Below are 23,759 nucleotides of genomic sequence, written 5' to 3' on the forward strand. Positions count from 1 at the left end.
ATGAAGCCTGGTAAGAAAGGCAGCATGCTGTCTGCTCTCAGGATGGACAGGCATCAGTCCTAACTGCTGATAACACCATGTCAGCTGTAGCTACCCACTTTCTCATTAGCTGTTTAACATAAAACCATGGATGCACAGTGCAGTGTCGCTGCCAGTCTCTGGTGTGTCTCACAAACATACTCAAATCGCTTGAAAAGGCAAACAAGTTTTGCTGTTCATGAACATCACACACTGAAGCTGATGGTCCTTCCCTTTCCCAGCTGACTCCTTATGGAGTCTCTAGGAAACCCTGTCCTGGGCAGAAGGGTTACATCTGTCTCAGAGTTGAACTGTGGAGAAGCTGAAAAGCTGGAGATGAGCTACATGCTGGGAGGTGGGAGGCAGATACCAAAGAGATCCCAGCATTGCCTTTTCAGGGCCTCATGTGCTCATAGGCCTGCTCCTGTATTTTGCTGCCTAAGCAGACTGTAAAATGTCACTTGCATGATAAAGAGGCACTTCTCATTTTCCTCTTCCCAGCACTGAGCTGCTGTCCAGGACAGGTTGGACAATGTGCATTGGAAGTACATTTAGTGAATGCATCCAGCCCATTGCAACCCCCAACTGTCACAGGGCTGCAAATCCTCTCACCTCTGAAGTCCCCGAGATGGTCAAGGTGTGCACACGCGGCCCTGGGAGGTGATTTCCCAGTGCACGCTGGCAGCACGTAGGAATGCCTGCCTGATTCCGTGCCTGCTCACTGTCCTGTGTCCTGCCTCCCCATCACCTTGCAGGAACACGGAGAGCTGCGATCAGACCCATGCCACTTTGCACTCACAGGGGTGTACGCGTGCCACGCTGCACACGCAGGGTGTGTGTGTGCGCTGCCCGGGTGTCCCCTCCCGGCGGTGCAGGCACCCCGTGCAACCGGGACCGCTGGGTGCCGGGAGGGGTGCGCTGACCCCGCCGTGCAGCCGACTGCACCGTGCCGTGCCTTTCCGTGCCGAGCAGAGCCGGGGCGGGGCAGTGGGAGGGGGCTGGCCGCGGGGCCGTATCTCGGCGGGGCGGCGGGCGCAGAGCACGGCAGGCAGCGCACCGTACGGTACCGCACGGCACAGCACCGCACCGCTCTGCTCGCCGCGCACCGGCGCCAGGCGCTCCATGAGCCGCCGCCGCCGCGGGGGGGCTCGGCGCTGCGCTCGCTCCCCGCCGCCGGTGCCGGGATGTGACTTGCGGCGGGCTGGAGGACAGAGCTGCAACAGCCAGCAGGTGAGTGAGTGGAGGACCGGCCCCCGGTCCTCGCTTGCGGGGCTGTCCCCGGGGCGTAGTGGAGCCCTCTCCCCGCTCCGCTTCGTGCGCTGCCCGCGGAATTAGCCCGGTGGCCGCAAGCAGACAACAGGCTGGATGTGGGAGTCAAAGGGGGGATTAGGCGGGATATAGGGCAGGGCGGGGGTTTGGAGCAGGGGCTGAGCACCGCGGAAGGGAGTACGGCGAGGAGGGGAGAGGAGTTCGGAGACAGGATGGGGAAAGAGAGCAGAGACAGGCGGGGAAAGGAGAGACTGGGAAAAGAAACCCAAGAGAGAAACGAGCGAAGGCACAAAAGAGAGGAGGCTGGAGCGGGCTGCCCTCGCACGGGAGGAGGAGGAGAAGGTTGCAGGCGGATTAAGGAGACACCGGGGAGGACGGGGCTGCCGGGCTCCGCACCCTTCCGCGGCCGGGGGTAGCCGCAGCCAAGCCGGGGACCGTGCCGCGGTTCAACAGCGAGCTTCCCGGCGGGAGCCCAAGGGCAGCTGGGCCGGGCCGAGGGCAGAGCCTCTCGGTGGCCCCTCGCCGCCGCTGGTCGGTCCCGGGCCGGGGGCAGTGGGACCCGCAGAAGGGCTGCGGGGCCCCAGCGGTTGTCTCTCCAGTCAGTAAAAAGCCCTGCGTCTGTATTAGCGCTCTCCGAAGCCGGGCAGCGATAAGATTTAGCGCTTAGGTGAACCCTTTGTTTACACCTGGCCTAATGTTTATCCCGAGGCTAACAGGATTTCCTGCGTACTGAACCTAAACACCTCTGCTGGTTATCATCGCTCTAAGACTATCTACTGCTCGGTGATATGCTTGCTACTTACCAGTACTGAATGTTGGTGTTGAGGTGTTCTCTCACTGCATAAAAAAACAAACAGGTGAAGGAAATCCATCTGTCGTGAGGCTGTGACTTGAACAGAAACAATCTGAGAATTAGCAAAGGAAAACATTGATTACTATCACTGTTTGCTACCAGTAATATAAAGAACATCAGGCATTATGATCAGAAGTATCTGGGCACGGGTGATGTACAGAATCTGAAGAGCATTGTGAGCACCTAGAACATTAGAAAGATCATTTCATATTATATTCAGCATTGCAAAGTATTTGTAAGTGAAAGCAGTGCTTTTTGTATGTCTTTTTGGAGTGGGTTCTTGCTTTCTGTGACTGTGAGGCTGTACACAGTGTGATGTGTATTATTCTAATGCAAGGAATGTCTCAACCTCTGCTGTATTTTTGCATACAAAGCACAATTGCACTATTAATTATTATTCTGGAAGTACATCTCTTGAGTAGTCTGAGCTCAGCTTGGCGCTGCTGCTCTGTTATCAGTCCTGAAGCTCGTTCTTCAGATCTGATCAAAAGGAGCTGGCAGAGATCCCTTGCTGTGATTAATTCCTCCTCACTAGTGGCTCTCCACAACACTTCGTGGTGGGGGTGGTTTTCTGTCAGAAATTGTACAGTGAACCAGTCTTCTGCCTGTGTGTGGCAGAGCAGGTTACTGTTTGTGCTACTATCACTTTTATTTACTAGGCTGTTATTCTTCTCGGTGCTTGGAGGCATCTTCCTGTATCAGCTGATTAACATGAAGACTCAAAAAAGGGGAACAAATAATACATCTAACCATGAATAGCCTAACCTTAAATCTTTGCATGATTACAGATTTATTCTTTCTGTATATTCTCGAACAGCATCTTTTTGACCAGACGATATTTGCAGTCAGAAGACTTTGACTACTGAAAGCCTCATTGATTTTTAACCATGACAACTTTTTGATGACAGCTGTGAGATTTTCTGTGTGTGCTTAGTTGCTTGTAATTGTACTTTAAACCCACTGGGGCAGCTTTGTGCCTGCAATTTCTGTAGTGATTCTACACCAGGTAATGTAGGAGACTGATTGGATTTGGAAGCTGACCTGCAAATTGTTTGCTGCTTTTGCCTGGAATGTGTGAGGCTTATTGGTTCATTTGATGTGCTTATGATTGCTCTGGGTTTGGGTAGATTGGCTTAATAGTTTTCATGAAATACAATTTTGGAGATGGGTTTTGGGGAAACAAAAATAATCAGCTTGAGATTTTCTCCCTGTATGAACAGTTTCATTCAGCTCTGTGGGGATATATCAATGTCACTTATTGTACCTGTGCTAGAAATCTGTGACATTGCTGTGTTACTGTTGCTGTAGCTGTCTGGTAATAGAAGTGAAGTGCCAGCCTAATAGAGTGCTGCTGTTACTACTGTCAGGTTGCATAACATTGCAGAGCTAATCTAGATATAGAAGTAAAAATACTACTCCTCTACAGCTGCTGATTTAGGTAACTACTGGTGGTAGTGTGCAGACAGAGGATTTTACTACAAAATCTTGAGACACACATACTGCAATTCTACCCCAGCACCAACTTGAGGAAGATACTGTTTTAATAAAAACCTCATATTATTTTTCCAAAATAACTTTTCTGGCAAAAAGACTTTCTAAATTATTGAATCTATGGCTTCAGCTGAAGTAGTGGTATTCTCTTGCCAAACCTGCATGTTGTAATGCAGTGTTTTCCCTTGTTTATACAACTGAGTCAATGCTGAGTACCAGCACTAGACGGAGGACTTGGGCTCGTATCATTGCAGGGATTTGGTTATTAACACTGCCAGTCTTTACCTAATCAGGCAGAAATACATAGTAAACAGGTTGTAAACATGGCTTTGTTGATAGCAGTGGTGAAGTAAAGATTCCTCATTTGAAGATTTTAGGCTTGCAAGCTTTGGTGTGGATGAGATCTAGTGTTTAGCAAGGCTTACTTGGTAGGAATACGATTTCAGGCCAAGAATACCTGTCAGTATAAAGAAGTATAAGTTAGCAGTCCTAAGGCCTTCTTGGTCAGTCCTACAGCTAACTAGAAGCTTTCTAAGAGAATCACTGTTTATCTCCATCAGTTCTCCCAAAAGTAATTTCACAAACTTGGGAAAACTCTTGAGTTGAATGTCTGCATTTCTGAACATGTATTTTGAATTCTCCGTATATTTTTTCACAGATTAATTCCCCCTTTCCAAAAGAAACTACTTCTTTGTGGCAGGGGAAATACTAAAATTCATTAACCCTCCCTCCCCCTCTCCCAAACACTTCCAAATAGGAAGAGGAAACAAATGACGGGCTGACAATATGACTGCTTACCCATGCAGCACAATCTCCATGGAAACAGACTGTCCTAGAATAGCTCAATCACATGAGGGTTACATGACATGAATAAAGTAACCAGAAAACTGGAAAATATCTTGGAACTGGACATACTTCCACTTAATTCATTACCCTGCAGGTCTTTGGAGGATAGCTAATAAACAAAGCTAGTATTGAAACTGATTTAGTGCATGCATATCATAGTTTGTAAGTGATAGGATAGTGGAAAATTAACATGATCCTCACTTAAGGGCTGTTTATTGTTTCCAGTTTGGGGCATTGAATTTTGAGTGATTTTCCACATGATCCCTTCTTGAAATTGGTACCAGTGGTTCACAGCATTGCCTTAGTAGGTCCTGGTGGATTTCATCTCTTTGTATCAGTAGGCACTTACCATTTCACGCTTTCTGGGACATTTTGGGCATTCTAAAGAGTGAATGCACTAGTTGAAGCAGGAACTGCCTGAGTGCAGAAGGAATCGTAAAATCACCTTCAGAATGTTTCCTTCTAGTTAATTATGTACTCACAGGGCAAGGAGATTTATTGAGTGTAACCATACTCAATACCAAAATGAATACATTTCACTGATGATTAGTTTTCTGTCTGTAAAGTCAGTATTTTTAACATGAGTGTTGTGACAGAGTCATTGAGAAACCTGTTATACATACGAGATACAAACAAGTAAATATTGTACCAATTCGCCATAAAGAAAATAACAGCTAGGTAGAAAAAAAAATAATCATTAGCCATTAGCTGCAGGTCACTGCATCATTACAACACTGCGGCTCTTTCCACAGTGCAAGGATACTGTAATTTCTGTGGGCAGGCATAGATCATCGGTTACCCTTTTCCTGTTTGTCTAATCCCAGATTACGTTATTTGTTACAGTTTCTACTTCTGAGATTAAGTATTTGTTAATACACTTTTTTGTCTGCTGTATGAATGAAAACTGTAAAGTTGTCACGCATTTATATTAGTACATTTGCTGTCTTGGTGTCTCTAATAGGAAACTGTAATTTCCATCATATATCTCCTGGAGGAGGCCAAAATAGCCATTGGTCATTGTACTGTGAAAGGGGAATGAACACCTGTTTGAAGATTGGGATCCCCAAGATGTAACTGGTCATTACAGAACTGTAGTGTACAGGAACAAAACCTCTTGTTCAGAGCTGCAAGAGACTCTATAATGTTTTGGCTAGTCTACATAAACAGGTTTTGTGTTGGTTATGACTGATGGTGTTCAACACAACAACATTGCATTGGTACTTTAAACCACTTCCAATTCTCATTAAGTTTTGGACATTTTCATTAAATACATTTCTGACTTCTGAAACATCTTTAGATGTGCAATCACTTAGGGCTGTTTGTCTAACTTACAAAAGAGGTACCAACAGTTTCTCTGCTTCTCGCTCTGTATCTCAAACACATCACATGAGCCACTGACTAACATTACTGCTGGTGTGTATATGGTGCTTTCCTTCTGCATGGTCATACCATGCATATGGAAGTTAAAACTCTGAACATTTTCACCTAGGCATGTTGCTCACATCAATGCACATAATCCTGCTGGAACCTGCAGCACTAACTGTGCAAGTGAAGGTTAACAGCGTCAGGTTTCATGTCTGGTGCATGAGTGGTTACTTCAGACTGCCCTTATAGGGCAGCTATTGCTGGGACAGATTGCTCGTGTAAAGGTTATATTTTTAATAGTCTCCTTTGCCATGCTTTGCTTCATAAAAACAAGTGCCATAACATATATCCTTTTAAAGCACTTAATCCATGTTCTTCCTAAAACTAAGTTGGGATTTGTCCAGGCTTTTGGTCTTCATGGTTGCGTGGGATACGTTGTGTTCCTAGAGAGTTCACCATTGTTTGCTCTCTGGATCAAGGAAGGCGATAATGTTTTTTGTTGTTTGTTTCCTTTGAATGGCTTTAGATGTGCTAAGAAGCACAATGAGTCATTCATTTTTGATTACTTGATTGATGACACTGCATGTGTGCACCATTGTCACAGAAGATGGGATTCCTCTAGCCAACCATTCCCATTTGCAAATGCAATCTAATACCTGGGCTTTGGAAGAGGATGAAAGGAGTGAATACTGTAACTGCCTATTGACTGAGCATGAAAACAAGAATTTCTTTTATCAAAAAAGCACAAGGTTTATTTTCCAGGGACTACTTTATCCTCTAAAAAAAAAATAAATAAAAAAATTTGACTCAGCCTTTATTCCAGTGAAAGGGGCAAGGCTGTGAGTGAAACTGTCTAATTCTGATACAACTTATGCTTGCACCAGGCCCAGTGCAATTTACACAAGCTTTAAGCACCTGACTTTGAGCAATAAGGTATTCTAGATAATACATTATTTTGCAACAGAATACATAATTTCCTCTGGTTGTCTTTTAGGATATTAGCAGGGGCAGTGTTTGGAAGTGTTGTTTTCAATCAGTGCAAACACAGTAATGACTCAGTTGGCATTCAGAGCACAACAGGCAAAAGCAGCTTTCTGGGAGGGCAGCAAAGGGGACCAGGGTAGGCTATTGCCAGCTGCAAAAACCCAGTAAACACAGGCTATTGAGACAAGCTGTGCTTCCAATTGCTGTGAAGTCCTCCAAAGTGAACTGTAGCTAAGCAAACAAATATTTTGTTGTCTCAGACAGAAAAATGAAAACCTACCGAGCCATTGGGTTCTTCCTCCTCTTCGTGATCAGCTACGGCTCTTCTGAAAATTCAAGTACATCTCGAGGATGTGGACTGGATCTTCTCCCTCAGTATGTTTACCTGTGCGACCTGGATGCCATCTGGGGAATAGTGGTGGAGGCAGTTGCAGGGGCAGGTGTGCTGACCACGCTACTGCTGATGCTGATTTTGCTGGTGAGGCTGCCCTTCATCAAGGACAAAGAGAAGAAGAGCCCTCTGGGAATGCACTTCCTCTTTCTTTTTGGGACTCTAGGACTGTTTGGGCTGGCGTTTGCTTTCATCATACAAGAAGATGAAATGGTGTGCTCTACCCGAAGATTTCTATGGGGAGTTATCTTTGCTTTGTGCTTCTCATGCTTGCTAGCTCAAGCCTGGAGACTTCGTAGACTAGTTCGCCATGGGAAGAGTCCATCTGGCTGGCATCTAGCTGGTGTGGCAATCTGCCTGATGCTCGTTCAGGTCATTATTGCAACTGAGTGGTTAATACTGACAGTTGTCAGAGATAACAAGTTGGCCTGCAGCTACGAACCAATGGATTTTGCTATGGCTTTGATTTACGTTATGTTCCTGATGGTATTTACCATGGGATTTTCTCTTTTCACTCTCTGTGGGAAGTTTAAGAAATGGAAGAAAAACGGAGTATGCCTCATTATAACACTTTTTTTTTCCATTCTAATTTGGGTAGCCTGGATGACTATGTACCTCTTTGGTAATGCTGAGCTAAAGAGAAGAGACAAATGGAGTGACCCCACTCTTGCTATTGCACTGGTGTCCAGTGGTTGGGTGTTTGTTATTTTTCATGCCATCCCAGAGGTTCACTGTACCATCCTTCCATCACAGCAGGAAAACACTCCCAATTATTTTGATACTTCACAGCCAAGGATGCGTGAAACTGCTTTTGAGGAAGATATACAGCTTCCTCGGAGCTACATGGAAAATAAAGCCTTTTCAATGGATGAACATAATGCAGGTAAGAATTTACTATAGAGGACTATATCTTTCTGTAGTAGCCAAGAAAATGGGGGTGAAGCAATACAGAAAATACTTATGTTTGGTTAAAATGATTCCTCTGCAGGTTGTTTTTCACTGAAAAACTGAACAATTTCAAATGCAAAGCCAATACTGAAAGCCTACAAAAATCCACTGTTGGAAAAAATAGCCTCTATTTTAAAATCATTTAAATAATATTTGTTATTATTAGTTTACAACATTTAATATGAAATAGTTTCCCAAACCCCCCCAAAAAATTAAGTATTCTGTTACAAAATGCTCAACCTCTTGAGCAACAAAGTAATTATTATTAATTGTATTTCCATTAAAATGGGATTTAGTGCCACTTAGTGACACTGTGGGGGTAAAAAACAGAGAGTGGCACATAGACAAGTTCAAAGATAGTCTTTGTTCTTAATGTCTGAATAGAATATGCACAGATAGAGGTTTTGAGGTAGTGGTTGCTTTCCTTGTCATTGCTGTTTGGTGACATAGAACCATGTTTGATGACCCATTGTTACAGTTTGCAATTATAGTGTTTTTGAGTGGTTGATGGAAAGGCCAGCAACAACTGATTGCTTAAGAGATCCAAACCACTGCTGAATGCTTAACCCATGTGAGAAGATACACAGGGATGCTGATGTGAGCAGTGAAGGGAAGCACAAGCCAAAGAGTGTTCTGTAGTGCAGGGTGCAGTCTGGTGCTGTCCCACAGTTGGACAAAGGATTTTGTTACTAGTCACACTGCTTTTTATTCACTCTAATTGAGAAGTGTGGTATCACAGCAATGTTCGACATTGCTTTGGCAGTCCCCAAAAGGCACGTTGTCCAGGCACTTCACCTTCCTATTCATTTTCACGTATCTTTTATTTCCTCTGAGTTTGATGTTTCCTCTGGATATAGACCAGATGTGGAGGAAAACAGCACACTTGTCTGGCACGATGTCAGGTCAGGAAAACATTTTTCCTCTAAGTAGTTTAGCAGGAACTTTAAAGGTTTCCTTCTAGTACAGAAGCTTTGAACAGAAAAGAGTTAAGTTCTGTGAGTATATTCCAACAGCAATGGTAAAACAAGTGAAAAATCACACAGATAAAAGAATGGTTATTTATTCCAAATGTTCCAGAGCTGCAGAGGCATGATGAAAAAGCACTCCTTTTTTTCTTTTGGGTTTTTTTTTCAGTGTCCTCTATTCCTCTATAATGTCACAGTAAGGTAATAGCAGTGGCTTCAGTGGAGCTATTTCTGACTAAAGCAAATCTAAGAACAAAACCAGATCTTCCACTCTGTATTATTCCCATTCATGCATAGAATTTAAAAAAGAGCTGGAAGCTCCTTTTTAATCTGATCATTCAGTGATTAAGTCTTTTAGTGAGATGAATAGATGCATGATATCTGTAAAATCATTATCGTGTCTATTATAGTGCAATTTATGTTCTCTTTTAATCTATCTGAATCTTACATAGTACAATACAAAACAGATTTTCCTTATCTGATGCCATTATGAATATTTTTCATAACAAATGCATTTGTATTCCTATGCTATGTGTGATAAGGATACATATATTTTCAATAAATCAAAACAAAGTCATTATTCCTAAAGCGATTCTTCAAGTACAGACTTACAACAACAGGGTTTGGAGTCAAAACTTACCAGTATGGTAGAGACTTAAAGTAAATACAGGTAATAATATTCCAGTCACATAGTATGGCTGCTGAAGTGTTAGTTCAAGTCAGATCACTATGCTGATGGGTGTCAGTGGCTAAGCACCTGAATCTATTAGCAGTTGTCTCTCTGCAGGTGTGTAGAGAATGTTCTCTTCTTTTTTCATTTAATTAACCTCAATTAAAGAATTAATCATTAAGAGCTTAGAAATGAAAGGAAGGGTACTTGCTTCAATTATACTGAAGAATGATGTTTAAGAATGAAAGATCTACTAGTTGTAAAATTGTGGAAGACATGATAACCAGAGGTTCCCTAATATTTGTTTCCAGAAGTAGTTAGGTTCCAACAGAAAACATGCTTGAATAAACATATTTTCAATTCTTATTATTTCCATTAATACTTGCATAAAGAACTTTAGTAATTTTGCTCCTTTTTTCTTAAGAAAAAGAAACATTTTAAGCATTTTAAGAATCTGAGCAACCTTTAAACTGTGGTTCAAACAAGCATATGTTCTCCTAGTCTCTTTCTTAGCTCCAAGTTATACATAACAACAAGACCTGCTATATTCCATCAATATCATTAAGCATTTATACAGCAAAACTACTTTAAAGTCAGTTATTTAAACATAATTTCAACAATACATGATCTGGAATTTTAATATTCATGATAGTAGATATTTCAAATTCTCTTAGAAGTGTTATTTTCATATCAGTGTCTTGTAAAAGTGTTAGTCAAGTATTTAGAAATCCTGGAAAAAAGCAACTGGAAGTGCAATGCACCAGAAACAAACACCAATAGGACAGCTTCTGTAAGGCAAAGAGAATTCGCTTTATATATGACAAATCTGGATGTGCAATGCAGAACGCTACAGCTGTCAGGAAACCCAAGCCGAAGCAGCTCTGGTACTCACTGAATTTCATTTAATAACTTCTAGCACTGCAAGTCATGCTTGGAGCCAATGCCTAAATCCAAAGCTAACAAAATATATATGTTAAAAGGAGACTTTGACATGACACTTGCAAGCCTTCTTGGCACTATTTTTTCTTCTTACCTATACGTGCTCTATATAACTAGATGCATTTAATAGTAATGGAAAAAGTACAAGGTAAAATGGTAAAACTGGTATGAGGAAAAAAAATCCACAAGGAGTATTTTGTCCATAAGCTTTGTCTTCGATTCTGATGTTTAAAGAATTTTAGACTTATTGCAGGAATAGGGAAGGAAAATTTAGCAATATGGAATTGAATTTACTGGCTCTTTAACTCTGAAATGACCAAGGAAATTTTGTGTAAATGTTTTAATGACAGTATGCATTATAAAGAGCTTTTTTTTTTAATGTGTGCTAGCAAATTCCAGTGCACCCATTTGTGTTTAATGCACGATATGAAACCAAACTGCAAAGAAAGATTACTACTGACCCCAAGATGGTTAAATGTAAAATAAAAAATAATAATTCTAGTTTAGGCATTTCCATTAATTATTCTCCCCGTGTTTTGCAACAGTATCTAATTTCAAACTGTAGAGTCAGTGAGGGTCTGTGTGCATCTGAAGTCAACAACTGAGCATTTGCAGGGCTGGATTTCTACATTTCTGTCCTAAATCAATAGTGCTGCTCATCTCAGTGCACAACCCCCAAAGAGAGGACTGGCAGTGGACAGATAACAACATATGGCAGCAGGATCCATTTAAATCTTGTTCCACAGGGTGCAACTATATTAAATCCTGGCTTCATTAAAGCCTGTATTGAAATTCTTGTAAACTTCAGCTCATTCATGATTTCAACCAGAGTGTAGAACTGCAATTTGAATTACATGTAAGAGAAATTCTTGCCCCAGGTGCCTGAACTAGGGGTGTTTCTATTTACCAGCTCACAGATGAGTATTGCCCATTGTAACCATGCAAGTCACATGGATAAATGCGCTCTGTTCCCTGGCCCCATCTGAGTTCAGTGAAGCCATTATTTACCCTGAAGTAAAAAGAGAGTTTGTATGTACTAATCCCTGGACAGAGTCAGAGAGAAAGAAGCACATCCCTAGCAATGCATCTCTCTCATTCAGAATCTACATCTTGAATCCAAACTTGAGCTCAAATTAATGGAGAGGCTCGTGTATTTCTGGTATAAACATTCAGAAGGACAATCAGTATCTTCTCTTTTGCTTCAGTCCTTCGCCATGTTTAAGTTATTCAAAAGCAGTATTTACTCCATATTTCTAGTTTCTCAGAGTAAATATAATCTGAAACATCTGGAAAATCCTTAGATGCTAGTCATGCTGAAGTAATGCTCAGGGGGGTTGCGAGCATGCTTACTGGCTCGAGCAATGTTTTGGATCCCTGTCCTCTGAATTTGATAGAAAGCAAAATGTAAGATCATTTTACTTAACCCCACAGTATCCAGACCAATACAGTAAGTGCTTTGCGAAATACACTGTGAAAGGTACATCAAAGGGTTTGTACTTGAAGACATTTAACTCCTGTTGAAATGAGATGAAGCAAACTTCAACAATTTGCTTCCAATAAACTTCTTCCAATTCCACAATAAACAGTTAAGGTTATGTAAAACTGATTCTTCTGAGATCCATCCACAACAATGTAAGAAAAACAGCTGTTGAAAAGCAATGTGAAAACTGGAATAGCATAGAAGTTAAAATTGGTGACAGAGTTCCCAATCACTAAACTGGAAGCAAGACACTTAATGATTTCAAACACAATGCACAGCATTAATTGTGTTCCTAAGAACTATCTCTTTTTTCTAAACACAGCACTAAGAACAGCAGGATTTCGAAACGGCAGTTTGGGAAGCCGACCTAGTGCTCCTTTTAGAAGCAATGTTTATCAGCCAACTGAGATGGCAGTTGTGCTAAATGGTGGGACTGTAAGTATCAAAAATCTGATGATTTAAGAAATCTTTGATATGCACTGACATATACAACCACTGCTAACTGAAAACCTGCTTTAAGCTTATTCACAGCAGGGGGGAAAGCTTCACATGAAAACTCTTGCAGCAAGTATGCATGTAATGCTTCCCTTCCCTCTAGAAAAGATGTAATTACAAAGTATTTTGCATTTCTTTACTTGGCCATTCACATTTTGCAGTGTAGCTTGAGTGAACCAAGTTCTTTGAGACTATATGTTCAATAGCCCTTTCAAATTAAATCTGTGTTAAGGTGTTTAACATAACTATTAAGTGACACAATTTCTAACCTGATTTTTTCTCAAGACTATGTGAGTCACACAGATGTTTACTGGCCAGTACATTACTTTAAATAAGAATCACTGTTGCAGATAGTGCCTGGTCTTTCACCTATCTTCCATTTTCTTGTAAAATATATGTAATTCTTTGTAAGTAAGTTACAGATGTGTATGTCTCTGGAAAAGAGATTAATAAAAGATGAACAGAATATTTTAATGTTAATAGCATTGATTTTCCTTTCTTAGACAATAATTTGGCATGCCATTCTTTAGACCTGTTTTTCTGTAGCCTGGTGGTTGTGAGAATGGCTTAGTGATCTGATGCCAAACAGACTTTCTAAATGTTTTTCCCATGATGTGTAACTTATACTTGTAGACATTTCATATGGCAGACATACTGTTGAAAAAGAAGAATTTTCATCCCCATATTTTTCATGCATACCTACATGCTTCTTAAAAATCTACCCATGAGCCAGTTTATACACATATGAGTTGGGTTTGCTTTATTTTGAATCACGAGCTGATTCCATAACTCAACCTCTAGATACAAGCCAAATAATGTGAACTGATTGCAGGTCTCTTTTGGCTGTTTTTAGTGAAGAGAGGGACTAGATAGAAGGATTATCCTGTAAGACAGTGGGAAACGTATCAACTTAAATACAATGAGAAGACCTGTGTTTTGCTGTCAGTAATGAAGAGCATCCTCCTGATGCTTGGATTCATCTATGCCTATGCTTTCTGATACCAGACTATGCAGCTCAGGGAAAAGGCTGAGAAGATGGAGGATTTGTTTTGGGGTTGGGTTTTTGTTTGTTTTGCGGTGGACGCAAAGCTTAATGGAGATAGTAAAATGAGAGATTAATGTGTGCATATAGTCATGTTTTTTACAGAGACGTGAATGCTCTGTATGGGTGGAAGATGAGTTTGTTTGTATCCCTTTGCTGTGGAACTGCAATCTGGAAAGCTGTCATATACATGTAGCATGATAACACTGATTTTTGAACAGACTAGATCTCTCAGTTATGGGTTTATTATCCTTATTTCCAGATACCAACTGCTCCGCCAAGTTACACTGGACGACACCTCTGGTGAAAGGCTGTAGGCTGTAGAGAGTAAGAATTCTTATTGCAGATGTTGTTCCCTGGCAATGTGTCTTTGAGGGAGGAATCCATAACAGTACCAGAACAAAGCACCAAACTATCCAGGATCTTTCAAAATCCTAGAGGATTTTGTCTAAATGTGAACACCATTGAACTAATAAGATCATTGCAAAAACAAAATTGGAAAACTGAAGCTGAATCTAATTTAAAATAGCAGTAGGTACACCTGAAATTGGAAAAGATGGATATTGTATTCTGAAATGTACGACACTCTCTTGTCTGTAACTAGTGTGCGAGGCAAGCCTGCTTTTGCTGGTTGCCAGTTGCTTGCAAGATACCCTCCTCTCACCTAAACTTAGTTCATGTTGCCACAAGAGATTGCCACTACAGCATGAAAACATGCCGGATTTCTTTCCATTTTGCGCCTTTTCCCTTCATTTCAAATGTCATGAGAAGTATCTTGTTTGCTTCATTATCTAGCTGTACTGTACAGTCACATAGCATTGTGTGTGGATAAGCATTGTCACTCTGTGGCAACTGAATTACCATTACACTGTAGGCTGACACTCTTTAAAAAGCTGGTGTAGGAAATGCAGTTCTGAAAGGGATGAAAGGTCTATGTATGTTTCAAGCAAGTTATGGAGCTTCTTGAGGCAGAGAGAAAAAGCATAGGTCCAGCACAGAGGCAGCTCTCCTCAGCCACATGGGACAGATTCCCGGTTATTCCAGCCTCAATCCTGAGTGCAAGGAAAGAGCCGCATGCTCTTACGTCTCCTACAGACGAAGCCATGAAGCGAAACTTTGGAAGGATGTACTTTTGCAATGACTTAGCTGGGGAGAGAATGTGTGACTCAAGTTTTCCAGGAGGTCACTGTGATGGTGGATTAAAGGCAACCCACTGTACTGCCCAAGCCAGCCTGTTCTGGGTGCTGATGGTGCCAAGCAGGACAGCAGTGGCAGCTAAGAAGCACTGACCACCTTTCAGGAGAAACTCAGCAGCAGATAGGGTCAAGATCTTCCTTCCTAATCCCTGTTCGTATGAGTAGTCCCTTTGACTGCAGCTGTTTGTGCATTTCAATGTGGTTGTGCATTTTAGTGCCTAGCTAATAGAATCTCCATGCTGGAGGTGGTTTGTTGTTGCTTTTGTTTTTTTAAGGTGGTTTCTTCCCTACTCCTCCTCCTTCCCTCCACCTTTTTGGGTTGATAGAAGGCAGACTTTCTCAAACCTTTTTATCTTTGCTTTTTCCAGGTTATTTAAAAGGTTCCCATTGCCCATTGTTTGTGCCATGGTTTTCATTATGTTTAAGCAATCATTCCTTTATTTAACATTTAATGCATATCGGACATTAAAAACATCATTGTATCCTCACTGTTTGGCCAATGTTAACCCTAGCTTTCCTTGATACTAAAACTAATTGTTTTTACTTGAGGGCATAGGAAACATATAACGATTAAACTTTGCATATGCTGTAATAAAAATATATATTTTCAAACTAAAAAAATGTAATGTACAAATAACTGAATAACTTGGTAGCTTCACAGACAGAAGTTACTTGCTGTATACTGCAAAAGAAAGACAAGCTTTTTATTTTTCAAGAGTCTTCCTGATTCTTCATGTACCTCCATTTCTACTGAATTAGGAACCTAGTCCTGCAGACTTGTACTCCCACCGGTAGTCCCATCAACACCAGCAGGTCTACATATAGGTACAGAGGCTGCAAGACCAGTCCCTAAGTGTTGCACACAGATATAGATGTATATATATAGAGAAAAAAATATATATTGCCATTCTTGCCATGATCATCTTATGGGGTTTTATTTCAAAGCCCTTCTGTTCCAGAAGCAATGTTTTTCTGTCATGCATGAGTAAAGGAGTGTGTTAGCTCCCCCCTGCCCTTCTCGCCTCGAGGCAAAGGAAGCATGTGCTTAGTTTTGGGATTGCTTATTTTATTTTGTAAGTAACTAGATGGCCTTAGCAACCAAGTAGGGTAGGGGCGGATATTGCATGCTATCCAGTGACTTAGAAATACATTTTGCTTGCTTTAAGCAAAACTTTGATCAAATAAGATAATATTTAAAATAATAATAGTTACCCAGAAGATGCATCATTTGGAACAACAAAAAAATCTATTACCATCACTTGCCTGCAGAAATTTGCTTTTAAAAAACAATTACCCCTCTCCCCCCTGCAAACAGGCTCATAAAACTCTGTGGTAAAAACATATAAGATGACCATGGCATAAATGGTAGGACAGCTTTCTTTTCAAAAGTTTATCATGCTACAACCAAGATTAATGAATTACAATGCATATTTTACAGACCCTGGACAAAATTGTACAACATATATTTATCTTAAACATTTTTTATTTTCCTAGATGTGACTGAATTGATAGAGTTCCCAGTCCTGCTCTGACAAAGTTGTTTGGCATTTGAGGCCTATGCAAAGATACGGCCAGATCCTACAAGCTCCCATGGCTAGTCTCATTGGGTTAGTCATGTGGACTGTTCATAAACTTAAAAGTTAGCAGGATTGGGTTTAATTTGTTGTGGTGAAGGCGTGACAATAGATTAGGAGGGTCTTTATTTTCCAACTTCATACAACTACTAATAAGCAACTTTTTTTGTAAGTCACTAGTCTGTGATGTAAAAATGCCCCAAATAAAACTGTAATTGAAGAAAGGCACCTTTATGTTAACTTGTATTTTTGTTATGGTATTTACTTTTGCCTTTTATGAACGTTACCTAGAATGTAGAGCATCTGTGAACAACATAATAAGTAAGTAAGCACAAGCCTTTCACAGTTCAGTTAATTATAATTAGCTTTTATACTATAAAAGCTACTATGTTCTCCCTTGATGGTTATGTGCTCATGGTATTCCCATGCAGGAAAATGAAACCATAAAGCATCTGATAAAACTACTACTACCAATACAAGATTTATAACAACTGGGTTTTGATCAGTGGCTGGAAAAAAGGTCAAAGCTGTATTTTAGAGATCCTGTCTGCTTTCAGATGAGTTGAGGGAGTTTGACACTTGCCAGAAAATATGTAGTATTTTAAAAAGAAGACTCACAATACATACAGTTGTTTATAGTAACAAGGTACATGAGCTACTATAGAATTAGATGTTTCTGGTTTTAGTCTAAACACAGGCATCTTGGTTGGCATTCTTCAAGCTTGATGCCTTGGGTTCTAACCAAAGGCCATGCAAAAGGGAGCATGGTAGCTTTTATAATAAAACAATTGGACTATTCTACCAACTTACAGGATTACAAAGCAGGTGCTTTTTATTAATTGGTGAGAGCTGAAGCTCATTTTTGATAGATAATATATATTTATTAAATGTATTAATGTGTGTTTTATAACGTACCCTTTTTTTCCGCTGATTGTTGCATACTGGTATCTTATTAAGTACATCTTTAAAGGATTTTCAAGACAATCAATGTGTAACATGATGACTGTACATAAGTATACAAAACTACAAAGGTTGTAAAGCATGGGCAAATGTTTTATTTTCAAAATGCTGTTCTTAACGAGAATAAAGGCTTTACTATTTACTTACAATGCTTGTGTTAACTTGGTGCTAAAATCTGCCTAAAATGTTTCCATTACAGTAACCTAATGGTGCTACAGACAGCACCGTCCTGTGTGTGCTACTGTGAGTGCAATTCTGCAATATAAGCTAAGTTAAGCTGAAGGAAACTGGCTCTCAGAGGCTAGGGCCACATTCCTCCATCTCTGGCCACATTCCCACTTACCCTTAGCTCTGGCACCTATCAGACCCATAGTGAGCCAGTCAAGGAGCTGAGCAGCCAAACTCTTAACAGGAGCGGGGATTTTTTTCCTTCCCAGTTGGCTCAGCAGTTTCCTGTACTGGCTCAATTGCTAGTGCTTGTGAAAAGGAGGGGAGAGGATCATACAGCTGGGGTTGAAGAATGCAGGTTGAGAGTTTTTCTTAAATGGTTTGATTTTCCTGATGTGGTGCAACAACCAGCACCACCAACCAGGAAAATAATGAGGACAGGTACTGGCATAAGACAAGGTCCACGTAAGTGATGGAAGAAATCCACACTGAACCACAGAAACAGCTAGGGGCTACCCATGATTTATCATCCTTCTATTACAAAGAACCAGACCTTTGATTGACTTGCATGGAATTAGTAGTAGAACTTACAACTATCTTCTCTAATTATGAAATCAGAAAGGCCTAAATAGGTCTCTGCTTGACAAGACTGAGTTAAAAAAATAGTGAGGACTCCTTAGCCCCAAACTGATCTTTATTCTGCTTGCACTTTATGTAAGTATGTACACATAAATAAGACCACTGAAAGTGCTCTCACTGTAATCTTAATTTTACACTTTCTCAGCACATGTGCTAAATGATAACAAAAGGGCCTTTGACTTTTCTCCCCTGCAGAAATGCAGAACAACTCTCACTCATTGCTATCAGTGGGAATTAGAGCGGCACAGCCTTCCTGAAGTTAGATGGTTAGAAACAGAGCCTGGATTTGTGTAAACTGTCACAGCTCTACAGAAGCCAGTGAAGCTACTTCGTTTGTACTAAATGATGAATTTTGCCTTAGCTTTAAAACTTGCCTGCATGTGGGTGTAACCCCATTTGTTACATCTTGAGTTTTGTCCTTATCAGAAAAGCTTGCACAAGAGCATTCAGAAACACAGACTCAATATTTTTGGCTAAATGTGCACAACTCCATCTGGTTTAACAGAATTATGCTCGCTTTGACTAGGGCTGAATTTTGTCTTGGTGTGCTCAGTCCTTATATAATCACCCTTTGATTTACAACACCTCACATGTAGAAGTAAAACTGTAATGCTAAGAGCCTTTCTAAATCAGTACCACAAAGTTGAGCCCATGAGCTTTCTGTTTTGTGATATTGGTGAGAAGACTAAAATTGAGATGTTGAATCACTTTGTGTACGGTCTCCTAAGCCTTCCAATTTGCTTCCCACTGCAACCACATAAAATAAAACATTATTTAACTTTCCAAAACAGCCACAGAAACCAAAAAAGCAAACATCCCTACATCCACAGCAAACATTGCTATTCAATAAATAATATTAACAAAAAACCCACCCAACCCAACAGACCAATTCCTTCTGTGCATGCCATTTTTTTGACACAGCTTCAGCACTCCGATACTTGCACACCGTTCACAGTGCCATCTGTGGGAGTTGTGCATGTGTAGCCAAGGGCAGAGTTGTTTCCTACTAAGAAGTTACTGGATTGTAAAAAAAATTAGTGAAAGAAGCTCTTTGAGGTTTTTGCTTTGAAGAATTTTTAATTAAAAGTCAGCACTGAAGTCATACAGTTCACCTAGTATATAAATATATTTTTGTCATTTAGGACAACAAGCAAGGTCAATAAAGAATAGTTTTTCTATGTCTCAGTGGAAAGAAGAATGTTATCCATGTGATTGCAAAGGGTCTGCCAAATGGGAAAAATCAGTCAAACAAAGAGCACAGGGTTGCTCTCTGGAATAAACAATTCTAAATGAACAAAAGCTCTACATAAAAGTAGAATGTCCCACCCCCTACTGAAAGCTGTTTTCAAAGCTCTGTATTCTTTCAGAATGCTGTAATACAGATTAACCTAATGTTTTTCTTCTGCTGATACAACAGTCTGGTTCCTCGGTCTACTTCTGTGATTTCAGCTGTCATACTCTGTTCTTAATAATTTTGTATTTTACAAACTGCCTTTTAACTTATAAAGATAAAAATCTGGTTTTCTACTCCCTACACTTCAGAAAATGCATCCATACCATCCACCTTTTACATCAAGCAATTTATAAGTTATGCTAGAGGCAAAGGAGGCCAAATAAGCAACAAGTTCAAAACCCCCAAAGCTCACACACACTTTTCCACATTAAAATGAGCAAGTTTTAGGTAGCTGCTAGCAGTTCTTTTAGTCAGGAGTGCTCTTATCTTGCCATAACCTGTGTTACTTAAGCATAACGATTTCAAATCACACCACACTAAGCAGGAAGCACAGGTTGTCAGCATGAATCTAGAATTCAGGCAGTTATTGAAATAGTTTTTGACATAACCTTGCTTCCTATGCAGACAGAAAAGTAAGATGTCCTCAGGATTCAGCTAAGCTGGAAAGAAGCTGCCTGGCTAAGTCTTCTCACTAGAAATTTCCATTGGAAATTGTATTTTTCAGGCTGTGACACTTCAAACTGAACTAACGTGCTTAAAATATTTTGAAATTCCCAAGGAAGATGTTTAGTTTGTATATTAGCATTGCTCCTGTGAAGTTTAGAACAATTTATACCAACTCGTAATCCAGCCCATTTCTTTCTGACAGCATGTATCTAAACCCAGTGAATAGCGTAAATGTCAATATGAACCAAGCAGCTTACAACCATGCCATTCATATGCTGAATTTTAACCACTGCAGGCTTAGGAGTCCTGTCATTCCTTCAACAGAGCAAGAGAAAGACCTATTTCTAGTTTCAGTTGCATTTAAAAAAGTAATAAAAGTTGAACTTTAACAGCACAGTTCCCATTTTATCCCTCTATGTCCCTTGTCACTGTGTGCAGTTACGCTGGCAGATTCCTACTGCTGTGATTCTATTGCAATGGAGGCAATTTCTTTTTCTTCACAGAGATTTCCTGCATACTGGGCAAAGGTGTATGGACATGACAGGGCAGAACAAACTGCCTGAGGTTTGCAACTGTGCACTGCTGCCAGTCTCAGGGAAGTGCCAAGAGAACCACTTTCACAGGAGGCTGGATCCAGCTCCCATGAAAATTACAAACACCTTAACAATCAAGATATTTGTGTAACAGAATGTGTGAAAATTACCTACAGAGAATGCATAATCACTAATGTAACAAGGTGCAATGTAAGATCTAAATAGGAGTAATGTAATCATGATCATTGGCAGCATGATCACAGTACTGCATACAGTTTTAAAACATCAGCTCCTGTTTTAAGTCCTGAGACAGAGTAACTGAGGCCCTTAAGTGCTATGACAGTGTTAAGTTAAAAACCCCTGACATCTCCCTTCCACTATTACCACTTCTATCTATATAGGTCATATAGCTTCTACTCTCAGGACAGTTGAATTTGTTAGTACTGTTTCAGTCTCATTACTCTTATTTTTTAATACAAAGCAAACCTGATTAAACTATACTTTAGTCGTGTGTTCTAAATCACAGGACACTATAACCACTGCTACAATAACAAGCATTAGAGGAGACTGTGATTAATTTCCTTGGGAGTGTGCTGGAGGTTGCTCTGAGGAGGTTAGCACAACTGTTAAGTGTTATTTTTGACTTGCTACTCCTACTACAATAAAGTTATCCATTAGTTTGTCTGCCACATTCCTTGGAAATGCAGCTCATTTGATGCAGTTTCTCATGTATGTGTCACAATGTGGAGGCACAGGGGATGGCCAAAGGAGGCTTTGAATGCATTTGGATGTACTGTTTTGGTTAGCTCCTGGGAGTGGGATACTCAAAAATCTACAAAACTCCTATTAGACATCTGAGGATTGGCCTTTGTTCTATTTACACATGCATTAAATTCAAACATCTTTACCACCTATTCTGGATAATAGAAACACTCATCGTAATGCACAGGACTCGCGTTCTGGTTTGAGACTTAGTTGTTTCAGCATAAAAGGGAACAAACTGACCTACTTTGTACACTACTGTATAATAGAACTGGTTTGTGGCAGTAGCTTATGAAAGGTTTATATACCCACACTGTTTTGTTTAAATAATATGAAATACGAGAATGACATTTAGTAATTTAAACAGTTGAAAACAGTAATGAAAAATACCATAGAGCCAGACAGTAAGAAGATGAAAATCCACTAAGGAAAATCTATTGGAATAACTTATTAGCAAGGGCTTATTGTAAAATACATATATATAGAAAGGAGTTTCATCCTCACCTCCCAATGAAATGCCAAAGAAGCCTGAACATGAAATTGGAGCCACCAGCCATCTTTCTGAAATAAGACCTGACTTTTAAAGAGGCAGTTCTTTATAAAGCCTGGATAATTTTAGCCTCTTACTACTAGAAGTCAGCACGTATGCAAGCATCAGTGAAACTTTTCACTTCAGGAAATCTTCAGTCACCAATGATAAGAAAATGATGTCTTGAAAAAAGGTTTATTAAACAAAAAAAAATAATAAACTGGAAATAATGCTCATAGACATTCCTTCTACTCATGGATCTGGAACAGAACTGTCAGAGGATCATTCATCAGGAGAGGCTTCTGTAAAATGGATATATAAAAGTGATAGGACAAACCTAATTCTCCAAATCAGCAACAGAGTTTGTAAAATGCTCAGTCTTGCCTCCATGACTTTAGAGAATAAACAATTTCAGGGCATTTTCTAGTTCACTTAGGACCAGATTAGGGAAACAAGAGCTGACACTGAGACTCCCAAACACCAACATCCAGTAAGGGAGTTGGGGAAAAAGCTGAAAGAATTTGTCCAATGCACCATGCTTTCCTAGTATTCTGACAGAAAGATTTAAGAGTTCATTTGGATATATCTGGATGGCATTTTACAACTCAGGGTCTACAAAGAGAAAAGAAATATTGGAAGATATGAGCATTAGACTCGATGAAGAACTGACATGAACGTCTGAGTATAGGAGAGAACAAACTACACAGGATTAGATGTACTCAATACTGTATGGCTACTGGTTATGCAAGTGCCCTCCAAATCACACAGTGACCTGAGATTCATGAAGAGACAGGCACAGAAACACAACAGTTGAGGGAAGAAAACTCTCAACTGAGAGAAAGGTCCAGAATAAGGGCAACCAGCCCACCTTAAGTACATCTGATTAATGCAGGCTTTTTCCATGAAATAGTCAACATAGAAAAAGAGAATGGTGAAAATAGAAAAAGCTGACCAGAAATGAAGAGAAACTATTCCAGAGTGGCAGCTCCCCAGCAAAAAGCATTTTGGGCTTTACAGGCAGAAGCCAACATAGGCAGAAAACCAGAACACCAGGTTTGCTGGGCAGCTTCATGAAACCTGCATTTAAACCCATTAGCCCCTCCTGTTTCTGAAATGTTTCCTGCTTGCAAAATATGATAGGTTCTGCAGTCATCATATTTAAACTCTGACACAGACAAAAGCAAGTGATCAGGTAAAGAAAAAGAAAGTTATACTGAAAGAGTATATATACTATATATAACCTAAGTGGCTAATGCTGCTGTCTGGGTTTAAAGGGAAGTCTGGGCAAGTAGCTGTATGTTCTGCAATCTGTCACTCACTTCTTGACTAATCTCTGAATCATATTTTAAGACTCCACTATCAGTTCATGGATTTCCTTTTCTTGCCTCCCCCTTGCCCCAAGAGTCTCAAGTCTAGTTTTCCTGCAGGACTCCGGGGTTTTACTTTTTAACTGGTGGCAATCTTTTCTCCAGGCTTTTACTGCATCTCCTACATAGAAGTTTTGGGTTTGCATCTCTTAAGGACTAACAAAAAACACCAATGTGTTTTTTAGTAAAATCTCTCCCATTTTTTTCACTGGTATCTTGAAAAAGGTTAAAAGAATAAAAAGAGAAAAAAAGATTGCAAAACCCATGAAGAATTTTTCCTCCTTTAAAACAGAAAAACAAACCAACAAAAACTGATATTTCCATAATCACAGAAAAATCACCACATTGCAATTGTCGCTTTTCCATTACAAATCA

The 23,759-nt window shown here is 40.2% G+C and overlaps 1 protein-coding gene across 1 annotated transcript; it reads left to right on the forward strand.

The window, feature by feature from the left end:
* The first annotated feature begins 1,097 nt into the window (after positions 1-1,097).
* On the forward strand, positions 1,098-16,291 carry GPRC5B (G protein-coupled receptor class C group 5 member B). Its single transcript, XM_034065556.1, has 4 exons — positions 1,098-1,248; positions 7,087-8,100; positions 12,542-12,654; positions 14,019-16,291. Exons 2-4 carry the CDS (start codon positions 7,095-7,097, stop codon positions 14,061-14,063), a joined length of 1,164 nt encoding a protein of 387 aa, XP_033921447.1. The 5' UTR covers positions 1,098-1,248; positions 7,087-7,094; the 3' UTR covers positions 14,064-16,291.
* The last annotated feature ends 7,468 nt before the right edge of the window (positions 16,292-23,759 follow it).

The sequence above is a fragment of the Melopsittacus undulatus genome, chromosome 8 (assembly GCF_012275295.1).
Source record: "Melopsittacus undulatus isolate bMelUnd1 chromosome 8, bMelUnd1.mat.Z, whole genome shotgun sequence".
Taxonomy (NCBI): Eukaryota; Metazoa; Chordata; class Aves; order Psittaciformes; family Psittaculidae; genus Melopsittacus; species Melopsittacus undulatus.

What these genes read in the sequence shown, in the direction of transcription:
- GPRC5B (XM_034065556.1), top strand. Translation starts at nt 7,095, where the DNA reads ATGAAAACCTACCGAGCCATTGGGTTCTTCCTCCTCTTCGTGATCAGC. An exon ending in AATGGATGAACATAATGCAG is followed by an intron (nt 8,101 to 12,541) that starts GTAAGAATTTAC and finishes TTCTAAACACAG; the next exon opens with CACTAAGAACAGCAGGATTT. An exon ending in TTGTGCTAAATGGTGGGACT is followed by an intron (nt 12,655 to 14,018) that starts GTAAGTATCAAA and finishes CCTTATTTCCAG; the next exon opens with ATACCAACTGCTCCGCCAAG.